General features: G+C 45.7%; 1 protein-coding gene across 1 annotated transcript in view; it reads left to right on the top strand.

Moving 5' to 3' along the window:
* Positions 1-1,844: 1,844 nt before the first annotated feature.
* LOC149445484 (uncharacterized) overlaps positions 1,845-26,075 on the top strand; it is a 114,128-nt gene continuing 89,897 nt past the window's right edge. The window contains exon 1 of the mRNA XM_089653779.1: positions 1,845-2,745. Within this exon, the coding sequence (XP_089509905.1) occupies positions 1,855-2,745 (891 nt within the window). The 5' untranslated portion in view covers positions 1,845-1,854. The remainder of the gene's footprint in view (positions 2,746-26,075) is intronic.

The following is a 26,075-nucleotide window of genomic DNA, read 5'->3' as shown; positions in this document are numbered from 1 at the left end:
AGTTCTTTTATGTGGCCTTACATTTTACAGATGATATTCTCTCTCATTTCCTTGATTTAGAGTGGAGATCCAATCGATATAGAATTTGAGGTGAAAGCAGAAGAAGAAGAGGCGTATGTGAGGGATGATCAGCAGTCTATGGAGGAGGATGGAATAACGGGGACATTTATAGAGGAGGACACTCCTACAGAGATCAGCACAGGTGGGTCATGAACACTAAATCCATTCCTCCACCCATACTGCTCACTGATTGGTCCAGAGTAGGACTGGGTGATATCAGCCTGTAATCCCCTGGTCACTTTCCTGAGCTGTGTTCCCCGTCCTGTATTCCTGGATTTCTCTCGGATAATCTTCCTTCTCTGTGCTGCAGACACAATTTATGTATCTAGACTGGATTTATGGAGGTTCTGGGGTTCAGATGGCAGCAAAATGTTGATTTTCAGCACAGGCATTACAAGACCTTATCACCTGACATAAGTGTCTACGGTCTCCTTCCCCATGCCCGGGTCTAGTAAGATCTCTGACAGAACAATTCTCCCAGGGTTCCTTGCTCTGTGGTCTGCTGGCTGTGCCGGGTGGAGGGATATGTCTGTATAGTCTCAGACCCAAGTCACTGAGTGCAGTCTCAGGAGATGGGAGGCAGCGGTGTGGGATCTCTGCAACTTGTCTACAGGAAACATTTAATCTTCCACTGATTACTGAATACCAATATTATGAGTCCTGACCCTTACACTGTATAATTTATTTTGTACATTACATACTGCTGACCCCTGCACTATATACTCTATGTTGTACATTACATACTCCTGACCCCTGCACTATATACTCTATGTTGTACATTACATACTCCTGACCCCTGCACTATATACTATGTTGTACATTACATAGTCTTGACCCCAGCACTATATACACTATGTTGTACATTACATACTCCTGACCCCTGCACTATATACTCTGTTGTACATTACATCCTCCTGACCCCTGCACTATATACTCTATGTTGTACATTACATACTGCTGACCCCTGCACTATATACTCTATGTTGTACATTACATACTCCTGACCCCTGCACTATATACTATGTTGTACATTACATAGTCTTGACCCCAGCACTATATACACTATGTTGTACATTACATACTCCTGACCCCTGCACTATATACTATGTTGTACATTACATACTCCTGACCCCTGCACTATATACTCTGTGTTGTACATTACATACTCCTGACTTCTGCTCTCCCCCTCCCCCCACTGCTATATATACACATAATATGGATTCTCTTTTGTTACACCCATTTCCTCCCAGCTGGACATTTTGTATCGGATGATGTGATTGGAGCACAGACTTTTACATGGTGATAATAATGTGATAAGAAAGTGATAATGAGGGAGGAGTCAATACCCCAATGATGGTGGTCTTCAGGATCAGTCCAGTCTTCATCTTGGTTGTTCTCCCCCCATCCTCACTCTCTGACCTCTGGTGGGGCTCAGCCCCGCTGTTCTTCATGACTAAATCATGGACTAAATAAGGAAGTGCAGTATTTCTTGTGTTGGGAAGATGGTGATGAGTGATAGAGGGGGTGGGGACCCTCGTCCTATAATCCCCTCATCACTGTCCCTCCTATAAAAGACAGTTCTGGTTGTTTCCTCACTCTCTGACTAAGGTCCATGAATAAAGAAATGACCTGGTAGGAGATCAGAGGAGCCATTTCCTAGTTCCCTTGAGGGTGGAATTGTAAGCTCCTCAGAGACCAAGCTGCCTGATGTGGGCGGAGTCCTGGTTTGGGCGAACCAATCAGCTCCTGTCTAGTAGTCCTCTTTGTCTTTGTATTTTAGTCCATGGCCGGGAGATGAGGAAAACCTCTGAGGATTGTCTCACTTTGTCTCCAGACTGGAAAGTAGAAGATGAGGACATCACACAGTATAGTCCAGGAGAAAACCCGGCTCCCTCCAATGTCCATCCGGCACCACCCAGTGTAGATGGACCATCGGATTCCTCGTATCCTGAGGAACCTCAGACTGTGCGGGACCAGGCCAGCCTTCCAACAGCTTCTCAGAGCTTCTCCTGTACTGAGTGCGGGAAGTGGTTCTATTATAAATACCATCTTAATTTGCATATAAGATCTCACACAGGGGAGAAGCCATATTCATGTCCTGAGTGCGGAAAATGTTTTTCTGTGAAGTCCAGTCTTTACACACATCAGAGATCTCACACGGGGGAGAAGCCTTATTCTTGTCCTGAGTGCGGAAAATGTTTTTCAATGAAGTCCAGTCTTAACACACATCAGAGATCTCACACGGGGGAGAAGCCATATTCCTGTCCTGAGTGCGGGAAATGTTTTTCAAGGAAGTCCCATCTTTACACACATCAGAGATCTCACACGGGGGAGAAACCATATTCCTGTCCTGAGTGCGGGAAATGTTTTTCAAGGAAGTCCCATCTTTACATACATCAGAGATCTCACACGGGGGAGAAGCCGTATTCCTGTCCTGAGTGTGGGAAAAGTTTTTCACAGATGTCCCAACTTTACACACATCAGAGATCTCACACGGGAGAGATGCCGTATTCCTGTCCTGAGTGTGGGAAAAGTTTTTCACAGAAAGCCAGTCTTTACACACATCAGAGATCTCACACGGGGGAGAAGCCATATTCCTGTCTTGAGTGTGGAAAATGTTTTTCAGCTCAGTCCAATCTTTACAGACATCAGAGATGTCACTTGGGAGAGAAGCCACTTTCCTGTCCTGAGTGAGGGAAATGTTCCTCAATGAAGTACTGTCTTCCTGTACATCAGGGGTCTCACACAACCCTGGAGAGGTATTAGTGCCTTGAGTGCGGGAAATGTCTTCTAGGTGAATGTTGCTGGACATCCCAGCTCTCGTGGGGAAGAAGCACACCCTGATATACACCTCAGATATACTCCATGGCTGATCTTCATCATGGAAGAAACAGTTCATAAGGAGATGAGAGGCCCCCAAAGACATGGATGAAGTGTGGGACCGGGTTGGCCATTGATGGCAGGAGAAGAATAAAAATGGAGTCCTACCCTAGAGCACTGGGCTGACTTCTCATTGGGGTGCAGCCTATATACTAGAGATGGTCTACACCTAAATGAAAGGGGGTCTGCTGTGCTGGGGGAGGGGTTTATGGGAAGGCTGGAGGAGAATATAAACTAGGATGGAGGGTGGAGGAAGAATTAAATTATAATGGGGTAGACAGATCAGACAGGGGTCAGTACTTATTGGGGGGTGGAATGAGGAAAGATGGGGTTAGGGCTATGGCAGATGATAAGAAGGTTCCCATGTTACAAACATCCAGTGGAATTGGTACTATTTGTATGAAAATAAAAAATACACAAAATCCATGTGAACAAGGTGTCAGTGAATGGACAAGGTGTCGGTGAATGAACAAGGTGTCGGTGAATGAACAAGGTGTCAGTGAATGAAAGTGTTCACCAATGCCAGAAGTGTGCCCAGCACAATAGGTGAGTTGGAAGGTTTGGTGCATGAAGAGAACTAGGATTGAATTGGTATTGCTGAATCTTGGCTTCATTCCTCACATGACTGGGCCATTCATATTCCTGGCTAGGTTCTCTTTCGGAGAGACGGGGGAAATAGGAAAGGTGGTGGTGTCTGTCTCTATGTGAGAAGTGATCTCAGAGCGAGTGTGAAAGAGGACCTAGTTGATGGAGAGTGTGATGAGGCTGAAGTATTATGGGTGGAACTGCACATGGGGGGCGGTACTACAAAGGTCATCATTGGAGTTTGTTATAGGCCTCCCAGTGTTAATGAGGAGGTTGAGACTCAGCTCCTCCCACAAATGGAAAGGGCTGGGACAGTGATAATGGGGGATCGCAACTACCTGGAAATTGACTGGAGTAATGGTACTGCAGGAACAGTTAAGGTGCAAAAATGTATAAACCTACTACAGGACAATTTTATGGTCCAGCTCATAGAGGCCCCAACTAGGAATGATGATCTGCTGGACCTGGTCATCTCCAACCATGCTGAGCTTATTACAAATATCCATATAATGTTAGCTGTAAACAGCGAGCATATACGGGAAAATAAAAACGCTCAACTTTAAGAGAGCTAATTTTCCAAGGCTGAGAGCTGCTCTCCAAGACTTATACTAGGAGGGAATATTGGTATCGATGAACACAACACAGAAATGAGAGTCCTTCAAAAAGACTGTATGTGACCACACTGCAAAATATATTCCCATGGGCAACAAGTATAAAAGGATAAAAATCCAACCTATTATTATTATTACATCGAGTTTATATAGCGCCAAAGGGTTTGCTCAGCGCTGTACAATAGAGGGGGAGACAATACATGGCACAGTACAACAACAACAACAAACAACGTACGAGGGGTAAGAGGGCCCTACTCTTTCGAGCTTACAATCTAGGTGGGAGGGGGTAAAGGTACAATAGGAAGTGGCTGAGGGGTGGGAGGAAAGAGGGAGAATGGCCGTTAGGTGAGGGTGGGGTAGGCTTCCCTGAAGAGATGGGTTTTGAGGGAGCGCCTGAATGTGAAGAGGGAAGGCGACAGTCTGATGGATTGGGGCAGTGAGTTCCAGAGAATGGGGGAGGACCTGGAGAAGTCCTGCAGTCGTGCATGGGAGGAGGAGACCAGGGAGCAGGATAGAAGGAGGTCCTGTGAGGAGCGAAGGGTACGGGTAGGGCGGTACTTGGGGATCAGGTTGGTGAGGTAGTCAGGGGCAGTGTTGTGAACGGCTTTGTAGGTCAGGGTTAGGAGTTTAAATTTGATGCGTTGGGCAATCGGGAGCCAGTGGAGGGAGAGGCAGAGGGGGGTGGCAGAGGTGGAGCGGGTGGTGAGGTGGATGAGTCTAGCCGCTGAGTTCAGGATGGTCTGGAGTGGGGAGAGCCTGCACTGGGGTAGGCCGGTGAGAAGAGAATTACAGTAGTCAAGGCGTGAGATGATGAGGGAGTGTACTAGAAGTTTGGTGGTGTCTGGGGTGAGGAAGGAGCGTATCTTGGCAATGTTGCGAAGATGGAGCCTGCATGTGTTTGTGAGTGATTTGACATGCGGTTGGAAGGAGAGGTTCGAGTCAAGAATGACGCCAAGGACTTTGGCTTGCGGGGCGGGAGTGATAGTGGAGTTGTTGGTGATGATGGATAGGATGGGGGGGGGGGGTGTTGGCAGGGGGAAAGACGAGGAGCTCGGTTTTGGAGAGGTTGAGCTTGAGGAAATGTAGCGACATCCAGTCTGAGATGTCGTTTAGGAGGTGAGTGATGCGGGCGGAGATAGTGGGGGTGAGGAGAGAACCTATGTGTCTCACGGCCAAAGTTATAAAAGCTACAGATAATAAGAAAAGAGCCTTTATTAAATATAACAATGAAGGAACGCGATCATCGTTTACACATTACAAAGAATAGAACAGAATATGCAAAAAGGAAATAAAGGAGCAAAAACTGAAAACAAACGACAGAAAGATATCAGGACGACCCCAAAACATTCCTCCAATATATGAATAGTAGAAAGGTCCGGTCCCAGCATGTAGGCCCTTTACAGAACCATCTAGAGGGGGGGGACAAAGAGAAGGACAATGTATGAAATCCCTTCTTCAGCTCTGTGTATACAAAGGAGCATGGGGGGCTCTTGTCCATAATGGGGGGTGGTACTGACACCCCCCAGATGATCCACATTGGCTCACAATTGATATGATGCAGAAATATTTATACAGAATAAAGGTGAATAAAGCCCCTGGACCGGATGGCAGACACCCACGGGGCCTTACAGAATTCAGCTCTGTCATCTCACAGCCATTGTTTCTCATTGTTAGGGACTCTTTAATGACTGGCATAGTACCACTGGATTGGTGTAAGGCCAATGTGGGGCCAATATTTATAAAGGGGACAAAATCTTTCCCAAGTAATTATAGACCTGTTAGTGTAACTTCTATAGTTGGGAAGATACTGGAGAGTTTAATAAAAGACCACAGAGAGGAGTTCTTGCTGGAAACAAATATTGTAAGCCACAGACAGCATGGAGTCATGAAAGACAGAAGTTGTCACACAAATCTGATTTCTTTTTATGAGGAGGTGAGCAAAACCTTGGACAGAGGGGTGGTGGTGGACGTGGTATACTTGGACAGAGGGGTGGTGGTGGATGTGGTATACTTGGACAGAGGGGTGGCTGTGGACGTGGTATACTTGGACAGAGGGGTGGTGGTGGACGTGGTATACTTGGACAGAGGGGTGGTGGTGGATGTGGTATACTTGGATGGAGGGGTGGTGGTGGTTGTGGTATACTTGGACAGAGGGGTGGCAGTGGTATACTTGGACAGAGGAGTGGTGGTGGAAATGGTATACTTGGACAGAGGGGTGGTGGTAGATGTGGTATACTTGGACAGAGGGGTGGCAGTGGTATACTTGGACAGAGGGGTGGTGGTGGAAATGGTATACTTGGACAGAGGGGTGGTGGTGGATGTGGTATACTTGGACAGAGGGGTGGTGTTGGTTGTGGCATACTTGGACAGAGGGGTGTCGGTGGACATGGTATACTTGGACAGTGGGGTGGCGGTGGACATAGTATACTTGCACAGTGGGTGGCGGTGGACATGGTATACTTGCACAGTGGGTGGCGGTGGTTGTGGTATAATTGGACAGAGGGGTGGTGGTGAACGTGGTATACTTGGACAGAGGGGTGTCGGTGGACATGGTATACTTGGACAGAGGGGTGGCGGTGGTTGTGGTATAATTGGACAGAGGGGTGGTGGTGGACGTGGTATACTTGGATAGGGGTGGCTGTGAATGTGGTATACTTGGACAGAGGGGTGGCGGTGGACGTGGTATACTTAGACAGAGGGGTGGTGGTGGTTGTGGTATACTTGGACAGAGGGGTGGTGGTGGTTGTGGTATACTTGGACAGAGGGGTGGTGGTGGTTGTGGTATACTTGGACACAGGGGTGGTGGTGGTTGTGGTATACTTGGACGGAGGGGTGGTGGTGGTTGTGGCATACTTGGACAGAGGGGTGGCGGTGGACGCGGTATACTTGGACAGATGAGTGGCGGTGGACGTGGTATACTTCTACAGAGGGGTGCCAGTGGACGTGGTATACTTGGACAGAGGGGGGGGGGGCTGTGGACGTGGTATACTTGGACAGAGGGGTGGCGGTGGACTTGGTATACTTGGATAGAGGGGTGGCAGTGGTATACTTGGACAGAGGAGTGGTGGTGGATGTGGTATACTTGGATGGAGGGGTGGTGGTGGTTGTGGTATACTTGGACAGAGGGGTGGTGGTGGAAATGGTATACTTGGACAGAGGGGTGGTGGTGGATGTGGTATACTTGGACAGAGGGGTGGTGGTGGTATACTTGGACGGAGGGGTGGTGGTGGTTGTGGTATATTTGGACAGAGGGGTGGTGGTTGTGGCATACTTGGACAGAGGGGTGGTGGTGGTTGTGGTATACTTGGATGGAGGGGTTGTGGTATACTTGGACAGAGGGGTGGCGGTGGAAATGGTATACTTGGACAGAGGGGTGGTGGTGGATGTGGTATACTTGGACAGAGGGGTGGTGGTGGTTGTGGCATACTTGGACAGAGGGGTGTCGGTGGACATGGTATACTTGGACAGTGGGGTGGCGGTGGACATAGTATACTTGCACAGTGGGTGGCGGTGGACATGGTATACTTGCACAGTGGGTGGCGGTGGTTGTGGTATAATTGGACAGAGGGGTGGTGGTGAACGTGGTATACTTGGACAGAGGGGTGTCGGTGGACATGGTATACTTGGACAGAGGGGTGGCGGTGGTTGTGGTATAATTGGACAGAGGGGTGGTGGTGGACGTGGTATACTTGGATAGGGGTGGCTGTGAATGTGGTATACTTGGACAGAGGGGTGGCGGTGGACGTGGTATACTTAGACAGAGGGGTGGTGGTGGTTGTGGTATACTTGGACAGAGGGGTGGTGGTGGTTGTGGTATACTTGGACAGAGGGGTGGTGGTGGTTGTGGTATACTTGGACACAGGGGTGGTGGTGGTTGTGGTATACTTGGACGGAGGGGTGGTGGTGGTTGTGGTATACTTGGACGGAGGGGTGGTGGTGGTTGTGGCATACTTGGACAGAGGGGTGGCGGTGGACGCGGTATACTTGGACAGATGAGTGGCGGTGGACGTGGTATACTTCTACAGAGGGGTGCCAGTGGACGTGGTATACTTGGACAGAGGGGGGGGGGGCTGTGGACGTGGTATACTTGGACAGAGGGGTGGCGGTGGACTTGGTATACTTGGATAGAGGGGTGGCAGTGGTATACTTGGACAGAGGAGTGGTGGTGGATGTGGTATACTTGGATGGAGGGGTGGTGGTGGTTGTGGTATACTTGGACAGAGGGGTGGTGGTGGAAATGGTATACTTGGACAGAGGGGTGGTGGTGGATGTGGTATACTTGGACAGAGGGGGGGGCTGTGGACATGGTATACTTGGACAGAGGGGTGGCGGTGGACTTGGTATACTTGGATAGAGGGGTGGCAGTGGTATACTTGGACAGAGGGGTGGTGGTGGATGTGGTATATTTGGACAGAGGGGTGGCGGTGGAAATGGTATACTTGGACAGAGGGGTGGTGGTGGATGTGGTACACTTGGACAGAGGGGTGGTGGTGGATGTGGTATACTTGGACAGAGGGGTGGTGGTGGATGTGGTATACTTGGACAGAGGGGTGGTGGTGGTATACTTGGACGGAGGGGTGGTGGTGGTTGTGGTATATTTGGACAGAGGGGTGGTGGTGGACGTGGTATACTTGGATAGGGGTGGCCGTGAATGTGGTATACTTGGACAGAGGGGTGGCGGTGGACGTGGTATACTTGGACAGAGGGGTGGCGGTGGACGTGGTATACTTAGACAGAGGGGTGGTGGTGGTTGTGGTATACTTGGACAGAGGGGTGGCGGTGGACATGGTATAATTGGACAGAGGGGTGGCGGTGGACATGGTATAATTGGACAGAGGGGTGGTGGTGGACGTGGTATACTTGGATAGGGGTGGCTGTGAATGTGGTATACTTGGACAGAGGGGTGACGGTGGTCGTGGTATACTTGGACAGAGGGGTGGCGGTGGACGTGGTATACTTGGACAGATGGGTGGCGGTGGACGTGGCATACTTGGACAGAGGGGTGTCGGTGGACGTGGTATACTTGGACAGAGGGGTGGCGGTGGACGTGGTATACTTGGACAGAGGGGTGGCGGTGGACGTGGTATACTTGGACAGAGGGTTGGTGGTGGACGTGGTATACTTGGACAGAGGGGTGTCGGTGGACGTGGTATACTTGGACAGAGGGGTGGCGGTGGACGTGGTATACTTGGACAGAGGGGTGACGGTGGACGTGGTATACTTGGACAGAGGGGTGGCGGTGGACGTGGTATACTTGGACAGAGGGGTGGCGGTGGACGTGGTATACTTGGACAGAGGGGTGGCGGTGGACGTGGTATACTTGGACAGAGGGGTGGTGGTGGACGTGGTATACTTGGACAGAGGGGTGGCGGTGGACGTGGTATACTTGGACAGAGGGGTGGCGGTGGACGTGGTATACTTGGACAGAGGGGTGGCAGTGAACATGGTACAGTTGTGCTCAAAAGTTTTCCTCCCCCGGCAGAAATTGTGAAATTTTGGCATTGATATTGAAAATATGACAGATCTGCCAAAAAATGCTCTTTTATTGAAGGATGATGATCATATGAAGCCATTTATTATCAAATAGTTGTTTGGCTCCTTTTTTAAATCATAATGATAACAGAAATCACACAAATAGCCTGGATCAGAAGGCTCCGCCCCCTGGATCAGAAGTCTCCGCCCCCTGGAATGTTTGGCCTTGGTACAGACACACAAGGTGACACAAACGGATTACAATGCCAATTAGAGGTTCATGTCCCACATCTGTGGCTTGTTAAATTGCAATTAGTGTCAGTGTATAAATAGTCAATGAGTTTATTAGCTCTTACGTGGAAGCACTGACTAGGCTAGAAACTGAGTCATGGGGATCAGAAAGGAACTGTCAAAAGTCCTGCATAACAAGGTAAATGAACTTTATAAAGATGGAAAAGGACATAAAGAGATGTCCAAAGCCTTGAATATGCCAATCAGTGCTGTTAAATCACCTATTAAAGCAGTGGAAAGTTCGGGGATCTCTTGATACCAAGCCAAGGTCAGGTAGACCAAGAAAGATTGCAGCCACAACTGCCAGAAGAATTGTTTGGGATACAAAGGGAAACCCGTAGGTAACTGCAAGAAAAATCCAGGCTGCTCTGGAAAAAGACAGTGCGGTTGTTTTGAAGGAGCACAATATGATGACACTTGAACAAAAATGAGCTGCATGGTGGAGGTACCAGAAAGAAGCCTTTACTGCATCAATGACACAAGATGGCCCGGTTAGGCATGTCAAGGTGTTGTCAGGCATATTATAACCGGGCTTTTTTGTGGCATTGGTGCAGTAAAAGCTTCTTCCTGGCACCTCCACCAAGCAGTTCATTTTTGTTCAAGTATCACCGTATTGTACTCCTTAAAATCAACCACACCATCTTTTTCCAGAGCAGCCTGGATTTGTTTTGAGGTTGTCTGTGAGGTTTTTTCTTTGTATCCCGGACAATTCTTCTGGCAGTTGTGGCTGCAATCTTTCTTGGTCTACCTGACCTTGGCTTGGTATCAAGAGATCCCCGAACTTTCCACTTCTTAATAGGTGATTTAACAGTACTGATTGGCATATTCAAGGCTTTGGATATCTTTTTATGTCCTTTTCCATCTTTATAAAGATCTATTACCTTGTTATGCAGGACATTTAACAGTTCTTTTCTGGTCCCCATGACTCAGTATCTAGCCTAGTCAGTGCATCCACTTGAGAGCTAACAAACTCATTGACTATTTATACACTGACACTAATTGCAAATTAAAAAGCCACAGATGTGGGACATTAACTTCTAATTGGCATTGTAACCCGTGTGTGTCACCTTGTGTGTCTGTACCAAGGCCAAACATTCCAGGGGGTGGAGACTTCTGATCCTGGGGGCGGAGCCTTCTGATCCAGGTTATTTGTGTGATTTCTGTTATCATTATGATTTAAAAAAGGAGCCAAGCAACTATTTGATAATAAATGGCTTCATATGATCACTATCCCCAAATAAAAGACAGTTTTTTGGCAGATCAGTCATATTTTCAATATCAATGCCAAAATGTCACAATTTCTGCCAGGGTATGCAAACTTTTGAGCACAACTGTGTATATATATATGTCTATATGTATGTGTGTGTGTTTATGTATATGTGTATATAGTGTGTATATATAATATATAATGCTCAGCACATAATTGCCATAAAATAATGATGTTGATCACTGAAATGAATAACAAAAGTATGAATACAAATACACCGTGTTCCAAATGATTCTGCAGATGATATTTTTCTCATTTCCCTCAATAATTGATGTAAATATCAGTCGGCATAATTCTCAGGTGACAACTATAAGAGGACAATTCACATTTAATTGAACAAACCTCCTAATGATAACAGGATTTTTGTTCCGGATTATTCCGCACAGGAAGTTTCAAAACACTTTCTAGGTTGTAAAGAACTGAAAATTGTCATTTGTTGTGTTTGCAGCAAATTTACTGAAATCAAAAGCTATTTCAATCCAACTTTTAACAACATTGTAACTTTGTAAACATTTGAAGCGGTCACGTTACATTGTAACATAGGACCCCTTATCTGATAGCAGATCACAAGTCTTGCATCCATTGAACTTGGGAGTTTTTGGACAGTTTCTGCTTGAATTTGTTTGCAAGATGTCAGAATAGCCTCCCAGAGCTGCTGTTTGGATGTAATCGGCCTCCCACCCTCATAGATCTTTTGCTTGAGGATGCTCCAAAGGTTCTCAATAGGATTGAGGTCAGGGGAGCATGGAGGCCACACCATGACTTTCTCTCCTTTTATCCCCATAGCAGCCATTGATGCAGAGGTATTCTTTGCAGCATGAGATGGTGCATTGTCATGCATGAAGATGATTTTATTACGGAAAGCATAGTTCTTCCTTCTGTACCAGGGAAGAAAGTGGTCAGTCATAAACTCCTCATACTTTGCAGAGGTCATCTTTATACGTTCAGGGACCCTAAAGGGGCTGAGAAGCTCTGTTTCCATGATTCCGGCCCAAAACATGACTCCACCACCGCCTTGCTGACATCACAGCCTTGTTGGAACAGGGTGGCCGTCCACCAACCATCCACTACTCCATCCATCTGGACCACCCAGAGTTGCACAGTACTCATCAGTGAACAGGACTGTTTGAAAATGAGTCTTCATGTATTTTCTGCCCAATGCAGCCGTTTCTGCTTGTGAGCATTGGTTAGTGGTGGCCGAATGGAAGGTTTATGCACAGTTGCAAGACTCTGGAGGACTCTACACCTTGATGTCCGTGGGACTCCAGAGGCACCAGCAGCTTCAAATATCTGTTTGCTGCTATGTAATGGGATTTTAGCAGCTGCTCTCTTGATCCGATGCATGGATCTGGCAGAAATCTTCCTCAATGTGCCTTTATCTGCACCAACCCGTCTGTGCTCTGAATCAGCCACAAATCTCTTCATAGTGCGATGATCACGCTTACGTTTTCCTGAAATATTGAATGTTTTCATCCCTCGTCCAAGGCATCGAACTATTTCACTCTTTTCAGCAGCAGAGAGATCCTTTTTCTTCCCCATATTGCTTGAAAATGGTGCTCTGCTTAATAATGTGGAACGCCGTCCTTTAGGAGTTTTTCCTTAAATTTGGCTCACCGGCCAATCTAATTATCACAGATGTCCGAGATTGTTTTCAGTGATCAAAAGAGCCCTGACACACAATGCCATCCATGAGTTACACTGAAAAACAAAATATTTCATCTTTGTGACACTTAAATAGAATTTGCAGAATAATTTGGAACACGGTGTAGTAATAAATCCATGATTCAGCTTTACCTGTACATTGTGATCAGAGCATATCGATCTTTTGCTGAGTGATTTGCATTAAATCCATGTTATTAGAGCTCTTAAAATGCTTCAGCAACTCTTTAGAACTCTTTCCAAGTGATCAGATGGGTTTACAGGAATATTATGAGGAAGTATTGTGTTCGATGTGTCAGAATTGTAACAACGGCAGTGGAGAGAGGAACTTCAAACAAACAATCAACAGCAGAGGCTGCTCAGATGGCGGTGGAATGCACGCCGGAATGTAACCACTAATGGGTGCCTGCTCAATGCATTCCAGCCGCCATCTTTACTTGTCACTGGAGGGCATATCACAGGAGGTGCAACCGAGAAGCCTCTGAAACCGCCCATATGTAAATCCGAACAGACGGAGGGTGGCTGCACACAGCCACAGTCTACTGCTCACTGCGTCGTCACTTGCGGGATGGAGAGCCCAGGAACCAACGCCTCCATCTCACAACACAAGGAGGGATGGAGGGGCACAGCGCCCACCTTGCACTAGATGGAAGAGTTTATGGATTATGATCCAAAGGAGGAAGGAAAAAAAGGGGAAATTATGCAAATAACTCAAAAAATAAAAAATAAAATAAATGATTAACTAACAATTGATGGACCACAACACTGGTAAATTGAATTGATGAATAACGATAATGAAAAATATTGGAAAATATTTAAAATAATGATAAAAATATATTTTTATATATATATATATATATATATATATAAATTGAATAAATGATAGTTAATGACTGAATAAATAAAAATGAATGAATAGAAGGGAATGAAACAGAAACTAGTATATACAGTAAATATGAAAAATAAAGACAAAAATAAAACAGGAAGACTATAATAATAATAAATTAATTAAATAATTAATTCATGAATTTATGATGAATCATAATAAATGATGAATGATAAAAATAATTAAAAGACCAAAAACCGAGAACCTTCCAGGCCTCTATGAATTTTGGGGATAAATGAATAAAGAAATAAGAAAAGACATTGGGCTGGAGATAAATTGTTCATGAAAAGAATGGGTAGAATTCATGTGATGTAACTGCTGTTTAAAACAGATGGAGACTTTTCATGGACTATATCAAGGCATGTGTTTCAAGATCATCATTCAAACCTTTTGGGGATAAAGTATCTAGTGTAAAAATCCAAGTGTTTTCTCTCCTGCAGAGTCTTTGGTGTCTCCTGCCATTGTCCAGATCTTTCGGTATGGCCTCCACCCCAAAGACTCTGATACCACAGTAACTACCTCGGGGGACGTCTTTAAAATGATGGGGGACAGAGCATTTTTTTTTTACCATTTTTTGATACTGCTTTTATTTCACTGATGTGAATTCTCAAAGGACAGGAAGTACGGCCTATATAGAGTAAGCCGCATGGGCACTAAAGTCCATACACAACAAAAGAAGTACTACATTTAATGATCCCAAGTGATCTCGCAGGTGCCACAGTTGGGAACATCACATCTATAATTCCCTTTTTGGTCAAAGAGACCAGACCATGGGCCTGGAACAGATTTAGGGAGGCTCGTAGTCTTGAGTAGCCTACTGGGAGCTAGGATACATCTAAGGTATGAGATTCAATATGGTTCTGTGCGAGATTTAATAATAGATCCTGGGCCATCAAACAGATTCTTTCCAAAAGTTGGAACATTCTCAAAAATGATCCTGCCCTGGGTCACTCACTTCCACAGAAGCCGAGCTTGATCTTTAGGAAACCCAGAGACCTTAGAAATAATTACTTTATTATTAATAATCCTTAATAAGGGCATCAATGTATTTTCCAATTCACTCCAAGGGTCCTTTAATGGCTGAGATGATGGGCCTCCCTGATGGAATAACCAACTTCTTATGTACCTTGGGGATAATGTAGATAGTGGGGATGTTATAATCCTCCACATGTAGATAACTGTATTCCTTCTTGGTGATAAGGCCCACCTCACATGCCAGGGATAGTTCATGATTAAGGAGCGAGACCACCCTGGGAAAAGGATTCCTCTCTAGTTTACTGTATGTAGAAGTATATTGAAGCTGCCTTTTGATCTCACATTCATAGTCATCTGTGGACATGAACACCACATTACCACCTTTGTCACAAGGTTGGGTGCTTCCTTAAGTTCCCTGAGTACCTGTCTCTCATGCTGTGAAAGGTTATCAACACCACTTGGTCTCCAATCAAGCTGTGCCAAGTCACGATGAACCAGATCAAGGAATACTCCCAGCCATCGATTTTTCCGGATCTGGGGCATTTTAGTAGATTTTATAGGTAGACAACCCTGTCTTTTTATTATTATTATACAGTATTTATAAAGCGCCAATAGTTCTCTCAGTGCTGTACATTACAAAGGGGGACAGAACATGTGACAAAACAACAACAATACAATGCAAAACATGAGGGGATTGAGGGCCCTGTTCCTTGGAGCTTACAATCTAGGAGGGAGGGGATGGTGGCACAGGAGGAGATACCTGTGGGGGATGGGGTGGTAGGGAGAGTGGAGGAGGTCGGTCAAGTTAGCAGTGGGTAGGGTAGGCTTCCCTGAAGAGATGGGTTTTCAGGGTGCGCCTAAAGGAGAGGAGAGTAGGTGATAATCTGATGGGTTGGGGCAGGGAGTTCCAGAGGATGGGTGACACCCTGGAGAAGTCCTGGAGGCAGGCATGGGAGGAGGAGACCAGGGAACTAGAGAGAAGGAGGTCTTGTGAGGAGCGGAGTGTGCGTGTTGGGTGGTACTTGGATATTAGGTCAGTGATGTAGTTCGGGGCAGTATGGTGGACGGCTTTGTACGTCAGTGTTAGGATTTTGAATTTGATCTGTTGCGCAATCGGAAGCCAGTGGAGGGATTGGCAGAGGGGGGTGGTGGAGACGGAGCGGTTGGAAAGGTGAATGTGTCTGGCAGCCGTATTCAGGATGGACTGAAGTGGGGATAGCCTGTGGTGAGGCAGGCCAGTGAGGAGGGAGTTGCAGTAGTCGAGTCGTGATATGATGAGGGAGTGGATGAGCTGTTTAGTGGTTTCTGGGGTTAGGAACGTGCGGATTTTAGCGATGTTGCGGAGGTGGAGTCTGCACAAGCTTGTTAAAGATTGAACCAGGTAAGTACTCACAGTAATCAGGTAACACAGGAACAGAATAGACCGAATGGCATTCAATGACAGCTCAGGGCAATTTAAATACCGCGCCCTGCGCTGTCATTGGTGCCCAGCGCGCGCCCGCGTCACTCAGTGCGCATGTGCAAGCTCGCCGCGGCTGGCCCGGACCTAGTGCCCGCATTCCTGTGTGAGGTGGCGCACTGCGCCTGCGCCAGGACCAGCGCCGTGGCGATCCCTGCCAGCGTGCTTGCACGTTGGCTGGTGGGAGGAACAAATTGTTTATTCATCCCCCTGTACATCGATGATGTCCTCATGCTATGGGAAGGCACTGAGTCGACGCTTCATGCGTTTTTGTCTGAACTCAATAATAACAATCATAATATCAAACTCACCTATACCTTTAACTATAGGGAACCTCGTTCCTTGATCTCTCAGTATGGATTGAGGGTGATGCCCTCCATATTAAAACGTATAGGAAATCTACAGCTGTCAATTCCTTGCTCCTCACCTCTAGCCCCCATCCACATTCTCTGATCCGGGGGATCCCCACTGGACAATGTCTGTGTATTTGCAGAAATTGTACCTGTGGTGACGACTATGAACAAGAAGCAGATGGCCTCTATAACAGATTTCAGGAAATGGGTATCAACATAGTACTCTTAGACAATCCAAAGTGAAGCCTCTAAATGTAAGCGGGAAGTTATTACATACATGTACTGACAATTCTGTCTCTCATGATCTGTCTTCTGTGCGTATTATTACCCGGTTTGGGGTCCAGTGGGAGGCGGTACGGGAAGTTCTTACTAAGCATTGGCACATCCTTACTCAGTCCCCTGAATTATCTCAGATTGTAGGCCCTAGACCCCTTATGGTCACTAAGCGAGCAATGAACCTGAGGGACAATCTAGTTAAATCTGAATTCACACCAACAAACAATTGGCTAACAGATTTAGCTCCGCTCATAGGAATGTTTCCCTGTGAACGATGTAGTATATGCAGGTAAGTTGACCGGACAGACAGATTTTCTGCTGTCAACAGACAGAAAGTTTTTCATTTCAAGCAATTCAGGAACTGTGCCACCACACATGTGAAATATATGCTCCAGTGTCCTTGTGACAAAATATATATTGGAAAAACAAAACGGCAATCACGTATACGAATGGGTGAACATTTAGGACGCTTTTGTAATAAACACGATCGAACTCCAATAGCTGAACATTTTGATAAATTCCACAATTCATCTCCTGTCGGTTTGCGTGTGAAGGCCATTTATGCACTCAATTTGCCCAATTGTAGGGGTGACTTTGATACAATTCTTTTACGTAAGGAGAAGGAATGGCTCTTTAAAATTGGATCCCCAGCACTTAGTGGCTTAAATACTGAATTCAGTTTACAGGTCTTTCTTGACCCATAACTGTCCTTTTTGCCCCCTACTCACTGCTATAATTCCCATTTGTTAACAATCGGTTATATATGCTGACTAATCCTATCTCTTTCCTGTTTGGCCATTTGGTTACTCTGGCTCACTATGGCACATACTGTACTTTATATGGGGTTCTAGTTGCCCCTATGTATGGGAATGTTTGCCCAATTATGTATATTTGAATCCCCTCATTTTGTTTTAATTATATGATTTGTAGCATTTTTGCATTGCTGGAATGACTTTTCTGTAGTGGCCATTTTTCCTGTGTGACGACTGTGTCCCCTATAAATGTCTTCAACAATATGGCCGCTACATCCTGAAGCTCACGTGACTCAATGGGCGAAATGCATTGACATCACAGCATTGTAACACTCACTTCCTCACCATCCGGGTCCTCCTTGGCGGCTCTACAATCTGACCACACCGGACCATCTGACAGACTCTCTGTCCCTGGACAACCACATGGCATGCTCCTGCAGCTCTCATGTTGCAGCAAGTCAAGATCACCATAGATGTCGGTATATGGTTGGCTGAGCAGACATTGTTTTCACAGTAAGGCATCAATATATTGGAAAATTCCCCACAATAGCAAATTGCTCGGTTGAGTTACTTATTGGATGTATTTATCCTTATGGTGGGAAAGCGATTCATTACAGATCTGTACAACAGCTCACCCCCCATTTATTGTATCCTGTATACTGCCAATCATACATACTGAGATTATGGCCATTTACATCTCCAATCAAGGATGATTTAGTGGACTGTCCTCTATGGGAAGTATATGGGTCTGTCATGCATCTATGACCTCAACAACCATCAAGGGATTGATCCATGTGGTCTAGTAAATGATAACCGTTTGTCTCCCCATTTCTATATACTGCTTCTGGTTGTTTTATCATTTCCCTCTATTGGGGGTCCATCTACTTGGTTTATAGGAGCAACGGGCTGTATTCCTATCCTTACAATTATCTTTCACACATGTGGCGTGTTCTGGACTGCCTTCTATGGATATACTGGGATTCATATACACCTACACAAGGACTGTCTGAGTCTGTTTTATTGTGTTGAAGTTTTTTGATCCTGCCACGATCTACATTTGGCTCCACTGACTTCCGTGATTACTCTACTTCCAATTTTTTTTAAAATTATTCTTGATCTCCCTTGATTTCTATGTTTGATGTGGAATGACCCTCTTTGGGTTTCACAGTCCCTCATTATATTGGCCAATCTTAGTGCTGTATGTGTGCGTGTAGCGTGGACCCGGGTGCCCAGGTGGGTGCCTCTCTATATGGCAACGTTGTCATGATTTTATTGTGCTGGGTGGAGGGCATTGTCAGCTTTCTATTGTTGTCATGTCAATTTCAATACAAATTGTGTTTCAAGCCGCAGCTCTGTTCTCTTGAGGACTTCTCTTCCAGTGAGTCCTTTACTCGTGGGTTTCCATTGTTATCTCTGGTTTTCACCTCAAACAATGAAGACTTTGAATTCTGCGTTTCACACCTCAGTGTCTGAATTGCATTATTCCCAGAGTACTTTGTATCCGGCGTGATTGGACGGAGGGTGCCGGCATGAAACCGATCTATCCTAACAATGGCCAAAACGCATCACAGCTGGGGGAAGGATCGTCACATTCATTCAACTAAGATTTTTTAAATAGATCTCTAAATAGTTATGAAATCTCTCACCACAAAATGTACTCAGCCAATGAAAGGCAATGACTCCATTTTTATTTTCCTACTCTTATCAATGACCAACAATTTTGGTGTGCCCACAGTGACAGAGTCTGACAGCCCTGCACTAGATGGTCATAGGAAACCACTATATGAAATAAAATACGGACAATATGTGCTGAGCTGAGCAAACACATTTCATATTTATTCCACTCATTTTATAAATATAGACCTCTAAGAATTTGTGAAAGATTACACTGAAAAATGGCCAAGCCGGTCCCACACTTATCTCCTTATGGACTGTTTCTTCCATGATGAAGATCAGCCATGGAGTATATCTGAGGTGTATATCAGGGTGTGCTTCTTCCCTACATGAGAGCTGGGATGTCCAGCAACATTCATCTAGAAGACATTTCCCACACTCAAGGCACTAATACACCTCCAGGGTTGTGTGGGATCCCTGATGTACAGGAAGGCAGGACTTCAGTGAGGAACATTTCCCTCATCCAAGACAGGAAAGTGGCTTCTCTCCCGTGTGAGACCTCTGATGATTGTAAAGATGCGATTTCCTAGAAAAACATTTCCCGCACTCAGGACAGGAAAGTGGCTTCTCCCCTGTGTGCAATCTCTGATGTCTGTGAAGATGTGATTTCCTTGAAAAACATTTCCCGCACTCAGGACAGGAATACGGCTTCTCTCCTGTGTGAGATCTCTGATGTGTGTAAAGATTGGACTTTCTTGAAAAACTATTCCCACATTCAGAACAAGAATACGGCTTCTCTCCTGTGTAAGATCTCCGATGTTTGTAAAGACTGGACTTCTCTGAAAAACATTTTTCACATTCAAGACAGGAGTAAGGCTTCTCCCCCGTGTGAGATCTCTGATGTGTGTAAAGATCAGACTTCTGTGAAAAGCATTTCTTGCACTCAGGACAGGAATATGGCTTCTCCCCTGTGTGAGACCTCTGATGGATTTGAAGATTGGTCTTTAATGAAAAACATTTCCCGCACTCAGGGCAGAAAAATGGTTTCTCCCCTGTGTGAGATCTCTGATGTCTGTAAAAATTGGACTTACCAGAAAAACATTTCCCGCACTCAGGACAGGTATATGGCTTTTCTCCTGTGTGAGATCTCTGATGTATTTGAAGATTGGTCTTTAATGAAAAACATTTCCCGCACTCAGGACAGGAAAATGGCTTCTCACCTGTGTGAGATCTTTTGTGCATGTTAAGATGTGATTTAAAACAGAAACCCTTCCCACACTCAGTACAGGAAAACCTCTTCTCTGTTGAAAGACCGACCCAGTCCCGCACAGTCTGAGGTTCCTCAGGATACGAGGAATCCGATGGTCCATCTACACTGGGTGGTGCCGGATGGACACTGGAGGGAGCCGGGTTTTCTCCTGGACTATACTGTGTGATGTCCTCATCTTCTACTTTCCAGTCTGGAGACAAAGTGAGACAATCCTCGGAGGTTTTCCTCATCTCCCGGCCATGGACTAAAATACAAAGACAAAGAGGATTACTAGACAGGAGCTGATTGGTTCCCCCAAACCAGGACTCCGCCCACATCAGGCAGCTTGGTCTCTGAGGAGCTTACAATTCCACCCTCAAGGGAACTAGGAAATGGCTCCTCTGATCTCCTACCAGGTCATTTCTTTATTCATGGACCTTAGTCAGAGAGTGAGGAAACAACCAGAACTGTCTTTTATAGGAGGGACAGTGATGAGGGGATTATAGGACGAGGGTCCCCACCCCCTCTATCACTCATCGCCATCTTCTCTTTTCATGTGACAACACTGAAGAAATAACACTTTGCTACAATGTGACATAGTCAGTGTACAGCTTGTATAACATGTAAATTTGCTGTCCCCTCAAAATAACTCAATGCAGCCATTAATGTCTAAACCACTGGCAAACAAAGTGTGCCCACTCCTAATTAAAAATGTCCAAATTGGGCCAAAAGTGTCAATATTTTGCATGGCCACCATTATTTTCCAGCACTGCCTTAACCCTCTTGGGCAGGTGTGTTAAATTTGGTGTTATCGCTCTCACTCTCTCATACTGGTCACTGGAAGTTCAACATGGCACATCATGGCTAAGAACTCTCTGAGTATCTGAAAAAAAAGAATTGTTGCTCTACATAAAGATGGCCGAGGCTATAAGAAGATTGCCGAGACCCTGAAACTGAGCTGCAGCACGGTGACCAAGACCATACAGCGGTTTAACAGGACAGGTTCCACTCAGAACAGGCCTCGCCATGGTTGACCAAAGAATTTGAGTGCATGTGCTCAGCATCATATCCAGAGGTTGTCTTTGGGAAATAGACGTATGAGTGCTGCCAGCATTGCTGAAGAGGGTGAAGGGGTGGGGGGTCAGCCTGTCAGTGCTCAGATCATATGCCGCACACTGCATCACATTGGTCTGCATGGCTGTCATCCCTGAAGGAAGAATCTTCTAAAGATGATGCACAAGGAAGCCTGCAAACAGTTTGCTGAAGACAAGCAGACTAAGGACATGGATTACTGGAACCGTCTCCTGGGGTCTGATGACACCAACATCAACTGATTTGGTTCAGATGGTGCCAAGCGTGTGTGGCGGCAACCAGGTGAGGAGTACAAAGACAAGTGTGTCTTGCCTACAGTCAAGCATGGTGGTGGGAGTGTCATGGTCTGGGGCCGCATGGTGGTGGGAGTGTCATGGTCTGGGGCTGCATGAGTGCTGCCGGCACTGGGGATCTACAGTTCATTGAGGGAACCATGAATGCCAACATGTACTGTGACATACTGAAGCAGAGCATGATCCCCTCCCTTCAGAGTCTGGATGCAGGGCAGTATTCCAACATAACGACCCCAAACACACCTCCAGGACCACCACTGCCTCGTTAAAGAAGCTGAAGGTAAAGGTGATGGACTGGACAAGCATGTCTCCAGACCTGAACCCTATTGAGCATCTGTGGGGCATCCTCAAATGGAAGGTGGAGGAGCGCAACTCCACCAGCTCAGTGATGTCGTCATGGAGGAGTGGAAGAGGACTCCAATGGCAACCTGTGTAGCTCTGGTGACCTCCATGCTCAAGAGGGTGAAGGCAGTGCTGGAAAATAATGGCACAAAATATTTACACTTTCGGCCCAATTTGGACATTTTTACCTAGGAGTGGGCACACTTTTTTTGCCAGCAGTTTAGATATTAATGGCGGTGTGTTGAGTTATTTTGAGGGGACAGCAAATTTCCATGTTATACAAGCTGTACACTGACTACGTCACATTGTAGCAAAGTGTCATTTCTTCAGTGTTGTCACATGAAAAGAGAGAATCAAATATTGACACAAATGTGAGGGGGGACTCACTTCTGGGGGATACTGTAGCAGAGGGTGGAGAGAAGAAGTCAGGACTATGGAATGTACAATATATTGTATAAGATACAACAGATATGACTATATAGTATCAGAATGACGTAATGTACAACATGGAGTATATAGTGCAGGGGTCAGGAGGATGTAATGTACAATATAGAATATATAGTGCAGGGGTCAGGAGTATGTAATGTACAACATAGAGTATATAGTGCAGGGGTCAGGAGTATGTAATGTACAACATAGAGTATATAGTGCAGGGGTCAGGAGTATGTAATGTACAACATAGAGTATATAGTGCAGGGGTCAGGAGGATGTAATGTACAACATAGAGTATATAGTGCAGGGGTCAGGAGTATATAATGTACAACATAGAATATATAGTGCAGGGGTCAGGAGTATGTAATGTACAACATAGAATATATAGTGCAGGGGTCAGGAGTATGTAATGTACAACATAGAGTATATAGTGCAGGGGTCAGGAGTATGTAATGTACAACATAGAGTATATAGTGCAGGGGTCAGGAGTATGTAATGTACAGCATAGAGTATATAGTGCAGGGTTCAGGAGTATGTAATGTACAACATAGACTATATAGTGCAGGGGTCAGGAGTATGTAATGTACAACATGGAGTATATAGTGCAGGGGTCAGGAGTATGTAATGTACAACATGGAGTATATAGTGCAGGGGTCAGGAGTATGTAATGTACAACATGGAGTATATAGTGCAGGGGTCAGGAGTATGTAATGTACAACATAGAGTATATAGTGCAGGGGTCAGGAGTATGTAATGTACAACATAGAGTATATAGTGCAGGGGTCAGGAGTATGTAATGTACAACAGAGTATATAGTGCAGGGGTCAAGAGTATGTAATGTACAGCATAGAGTATATAGTGCAGGGGTCAGGAGGATGTAATGTATAACACAGAGTATATAGTGCATGGTTCCGGAGTATGTAATGTACAACATAGAGTATATAGTGCAGGGGTCAGGAGTATACAGGTGAAACTAAACTCTCCTGATAGACGGCTGCGTTGACCCTGGACTTAATGAAGCACAGTGGACCAACACCAGCAGATGACATGGCTCCCCAAATCAACACAGACTGTGGAAACTTCACACTGGACTTCAAGCATCTTGCAGTGTGTGACTCTCCATTCTTCCTCCATACTCGGGGTCCTTGGGCCTCTCCATTCTTCCTCCATACTCGGGGTCCTTGGGCCTCTCCATTCTTCCTCCATACTCGGGGTCCTTGGGCCTCTCCATTCTTCCTCCAAGCTCGGGGTCCTTGGGCCTCTCCATTCTTCCTCCATACTCGGGATCCTTGGGCCTCTCCATTCTTCCTCCATACTCGGGGTCCTTGGGCCTCTCCATTCTTCCTCCATACTCGGGGTCCTTGGGCCTCTCCATTCTTCCTCCATGCTCGGGGTCCTTGGGCCTCTCAATTCTTCCTCCATACTTGGGGTCCTTGGGCCTCTCCATTCTTCCTCCATACTCGGGGTCCTTGGGCCTCTCCATTCTTCCTCCATACTCGGGGTCCTTGGGCCTCTCCATTCTTCCTCCATACTCGGGGTCCTTGGGCCTCTCCATTCTTCCTCCATACTCGGGGTCCTTGGGCCTCTCCATTCTTCCTCCATACTCTGGGTCCTTGGGCCTCTCCCTTCTTCCTCCATACTCGGGGTCCTTGGGCCTCTCCATTCTTCCTCCATACTCGGGGTCCTTGGGCCTCTCAATTCTTCCTCCATACTCGGGGTCCTTGGGCCTCTCAATTCTTCCTCCATACTCGGGGTCCTTGGTTTCCAAATGAGATGCAAAAGTTGTCTCACCAGAAAAGAGGACTTTGGACCACTGAGCACCAGACCAGGTCTGTTTTTCTTTAGCCCAGGCAAGACACTTCTGATGTTGTTTGTTGTTCAGGAGCGGCTTGACAAGAGGAATATGACATTTGAAGCCCATGTCCAGGATCTGTCTGTGTGTGGTGGCTCTTGATGCACTGACTCCAGCCTCGGTCCACTCCTTGTGAAAGTCCCCAATACTTTTGAATGGCCTTTTCCTGACAATCCTCTCCAGGCTGCGCTCATCCCTGCTGCTTGTGCACCTTTTTCTTCCACATTTTTCCCTTCCACATAACTTTCTATTAATGTGCTTTGATACAGCACTTTGGGAACATCCAACTTCTTCTGCAATTACCTTTTGAGGCTTTCCCTCCTTATGGAGGGTGTCAATGATGGTGTCAGGTCAGCAGTCTTTCCCATGATTGGGATTCCTACTGAACCAGACTGAGAGACCATTGAAAGGCTCAGGAACCCTTTGCAGGTGTTATGGCTGAATGAGCTGATTAGAGTGGGACACTTTGAGCCGAGAATATTCCACCTTTTCACAATATTCTCATTTTCTGAGATTGTGGATTTGGGGTTTTCATGAGCTGTAAGCCATAATCATCACAATGATGACAAATCACGGCTTGGACTATCTTGCTTTGCATGGAATGAGTCTCATATATTAGTTTCACCTTTTAAGTTGCTGCACTGAAATAAATGAACTTTTGTACGATATTCTAATTTTTTGAGTTTCACCTGTATAATGTACAACATAAGGTATATATTGCAGGGGTCAGGAGTATGTAATGTACAACATAGAGTATATAGTGCAGGGGTCAGGAGGATGTAATGTACAACATAGAGTATATAGTGCAGGGGTCAGGAGTATGTAATGTACAACATAGAGAATATAGTGCAGGGGTCAGGAGTATGTAATGTACAACATAGAGAATATAGTGCAGGGGTCAGGAGTATGTAATGTACAACATAGAGTATATAGTGCAGGGGTCAGGAGTATGTAATGTACAACATAGAGTATACAGTGCAGGGGTCAGGAGTATGTAATGTACAACATAGAGTATATAGTGCAGGGGTCAGGAGTAGGCAATGTACAACATAGAGTATATAGTGCGGGGGTCAGGAGTATGTAATGTACAACAGAGTATATAGTGTGGGGGTCAGGAGTATGTAATGTACAACATAAAGTATATAGTGCAGGGGTCAGGAGTATGTAATGTACAACAGAGTATATAGTGCAGGGGTCAGGAGTATGTAATGTACAACATGGAGTATATAGTGCAGGGGTCAGGAGTATGTAATGTACAACATAGAGTATATAGTGCAGGGGTCAGGAGTATGTAATGTACAACATAGAGTATATAGTGCAGGGGTCAGGAGTATGTAATGTACAACATAGAGTATATAGTGCAGGGGTCAGGAGGATGTAATGTACAACATAGAGTATATAGTGCAGGGGTCAGGAGTATGTAATGTACAACATAGAGAATATAGTGCAGGGGTCAGGAGTATGTAATGTACAACATAGAGAATATAGTGCAGGGGTCAGGAGTATGTAATGTACAACATAGAGTATATAGTGCAGGGGTCAGGAGTATGTAATGTACAACATAGAGTATACAGTGCAGGGGTCAGGAGTATGTAATGTACAACATAGAGTATATAGTGCAGGGGTCAGGAGTAGGCAATGTACAACATAGAGTATATAGTGCGGGGGTCAGGAG

This window comes from Staurois parvus, unplaced genomic scaffold (assembly GCF_062004578.1).
Source record: "Staurois parvus isolate SC_StPar_1 unplaced genomic scaffold, SC_StPar_1.0 ptg000720l, whole genome shotgun sequence".
Taxonomy (NCBI): Eukaryota; Metazoa; Chordata; class Amphibia; order Anura; family Ranidae; genus Staurois; species Staurois parvus.
The sequence above is the reverse complement of the archived record's forward strand: the minus strand, read 5'-3'. Positions and strand labels throughout refer to the sequence as shown.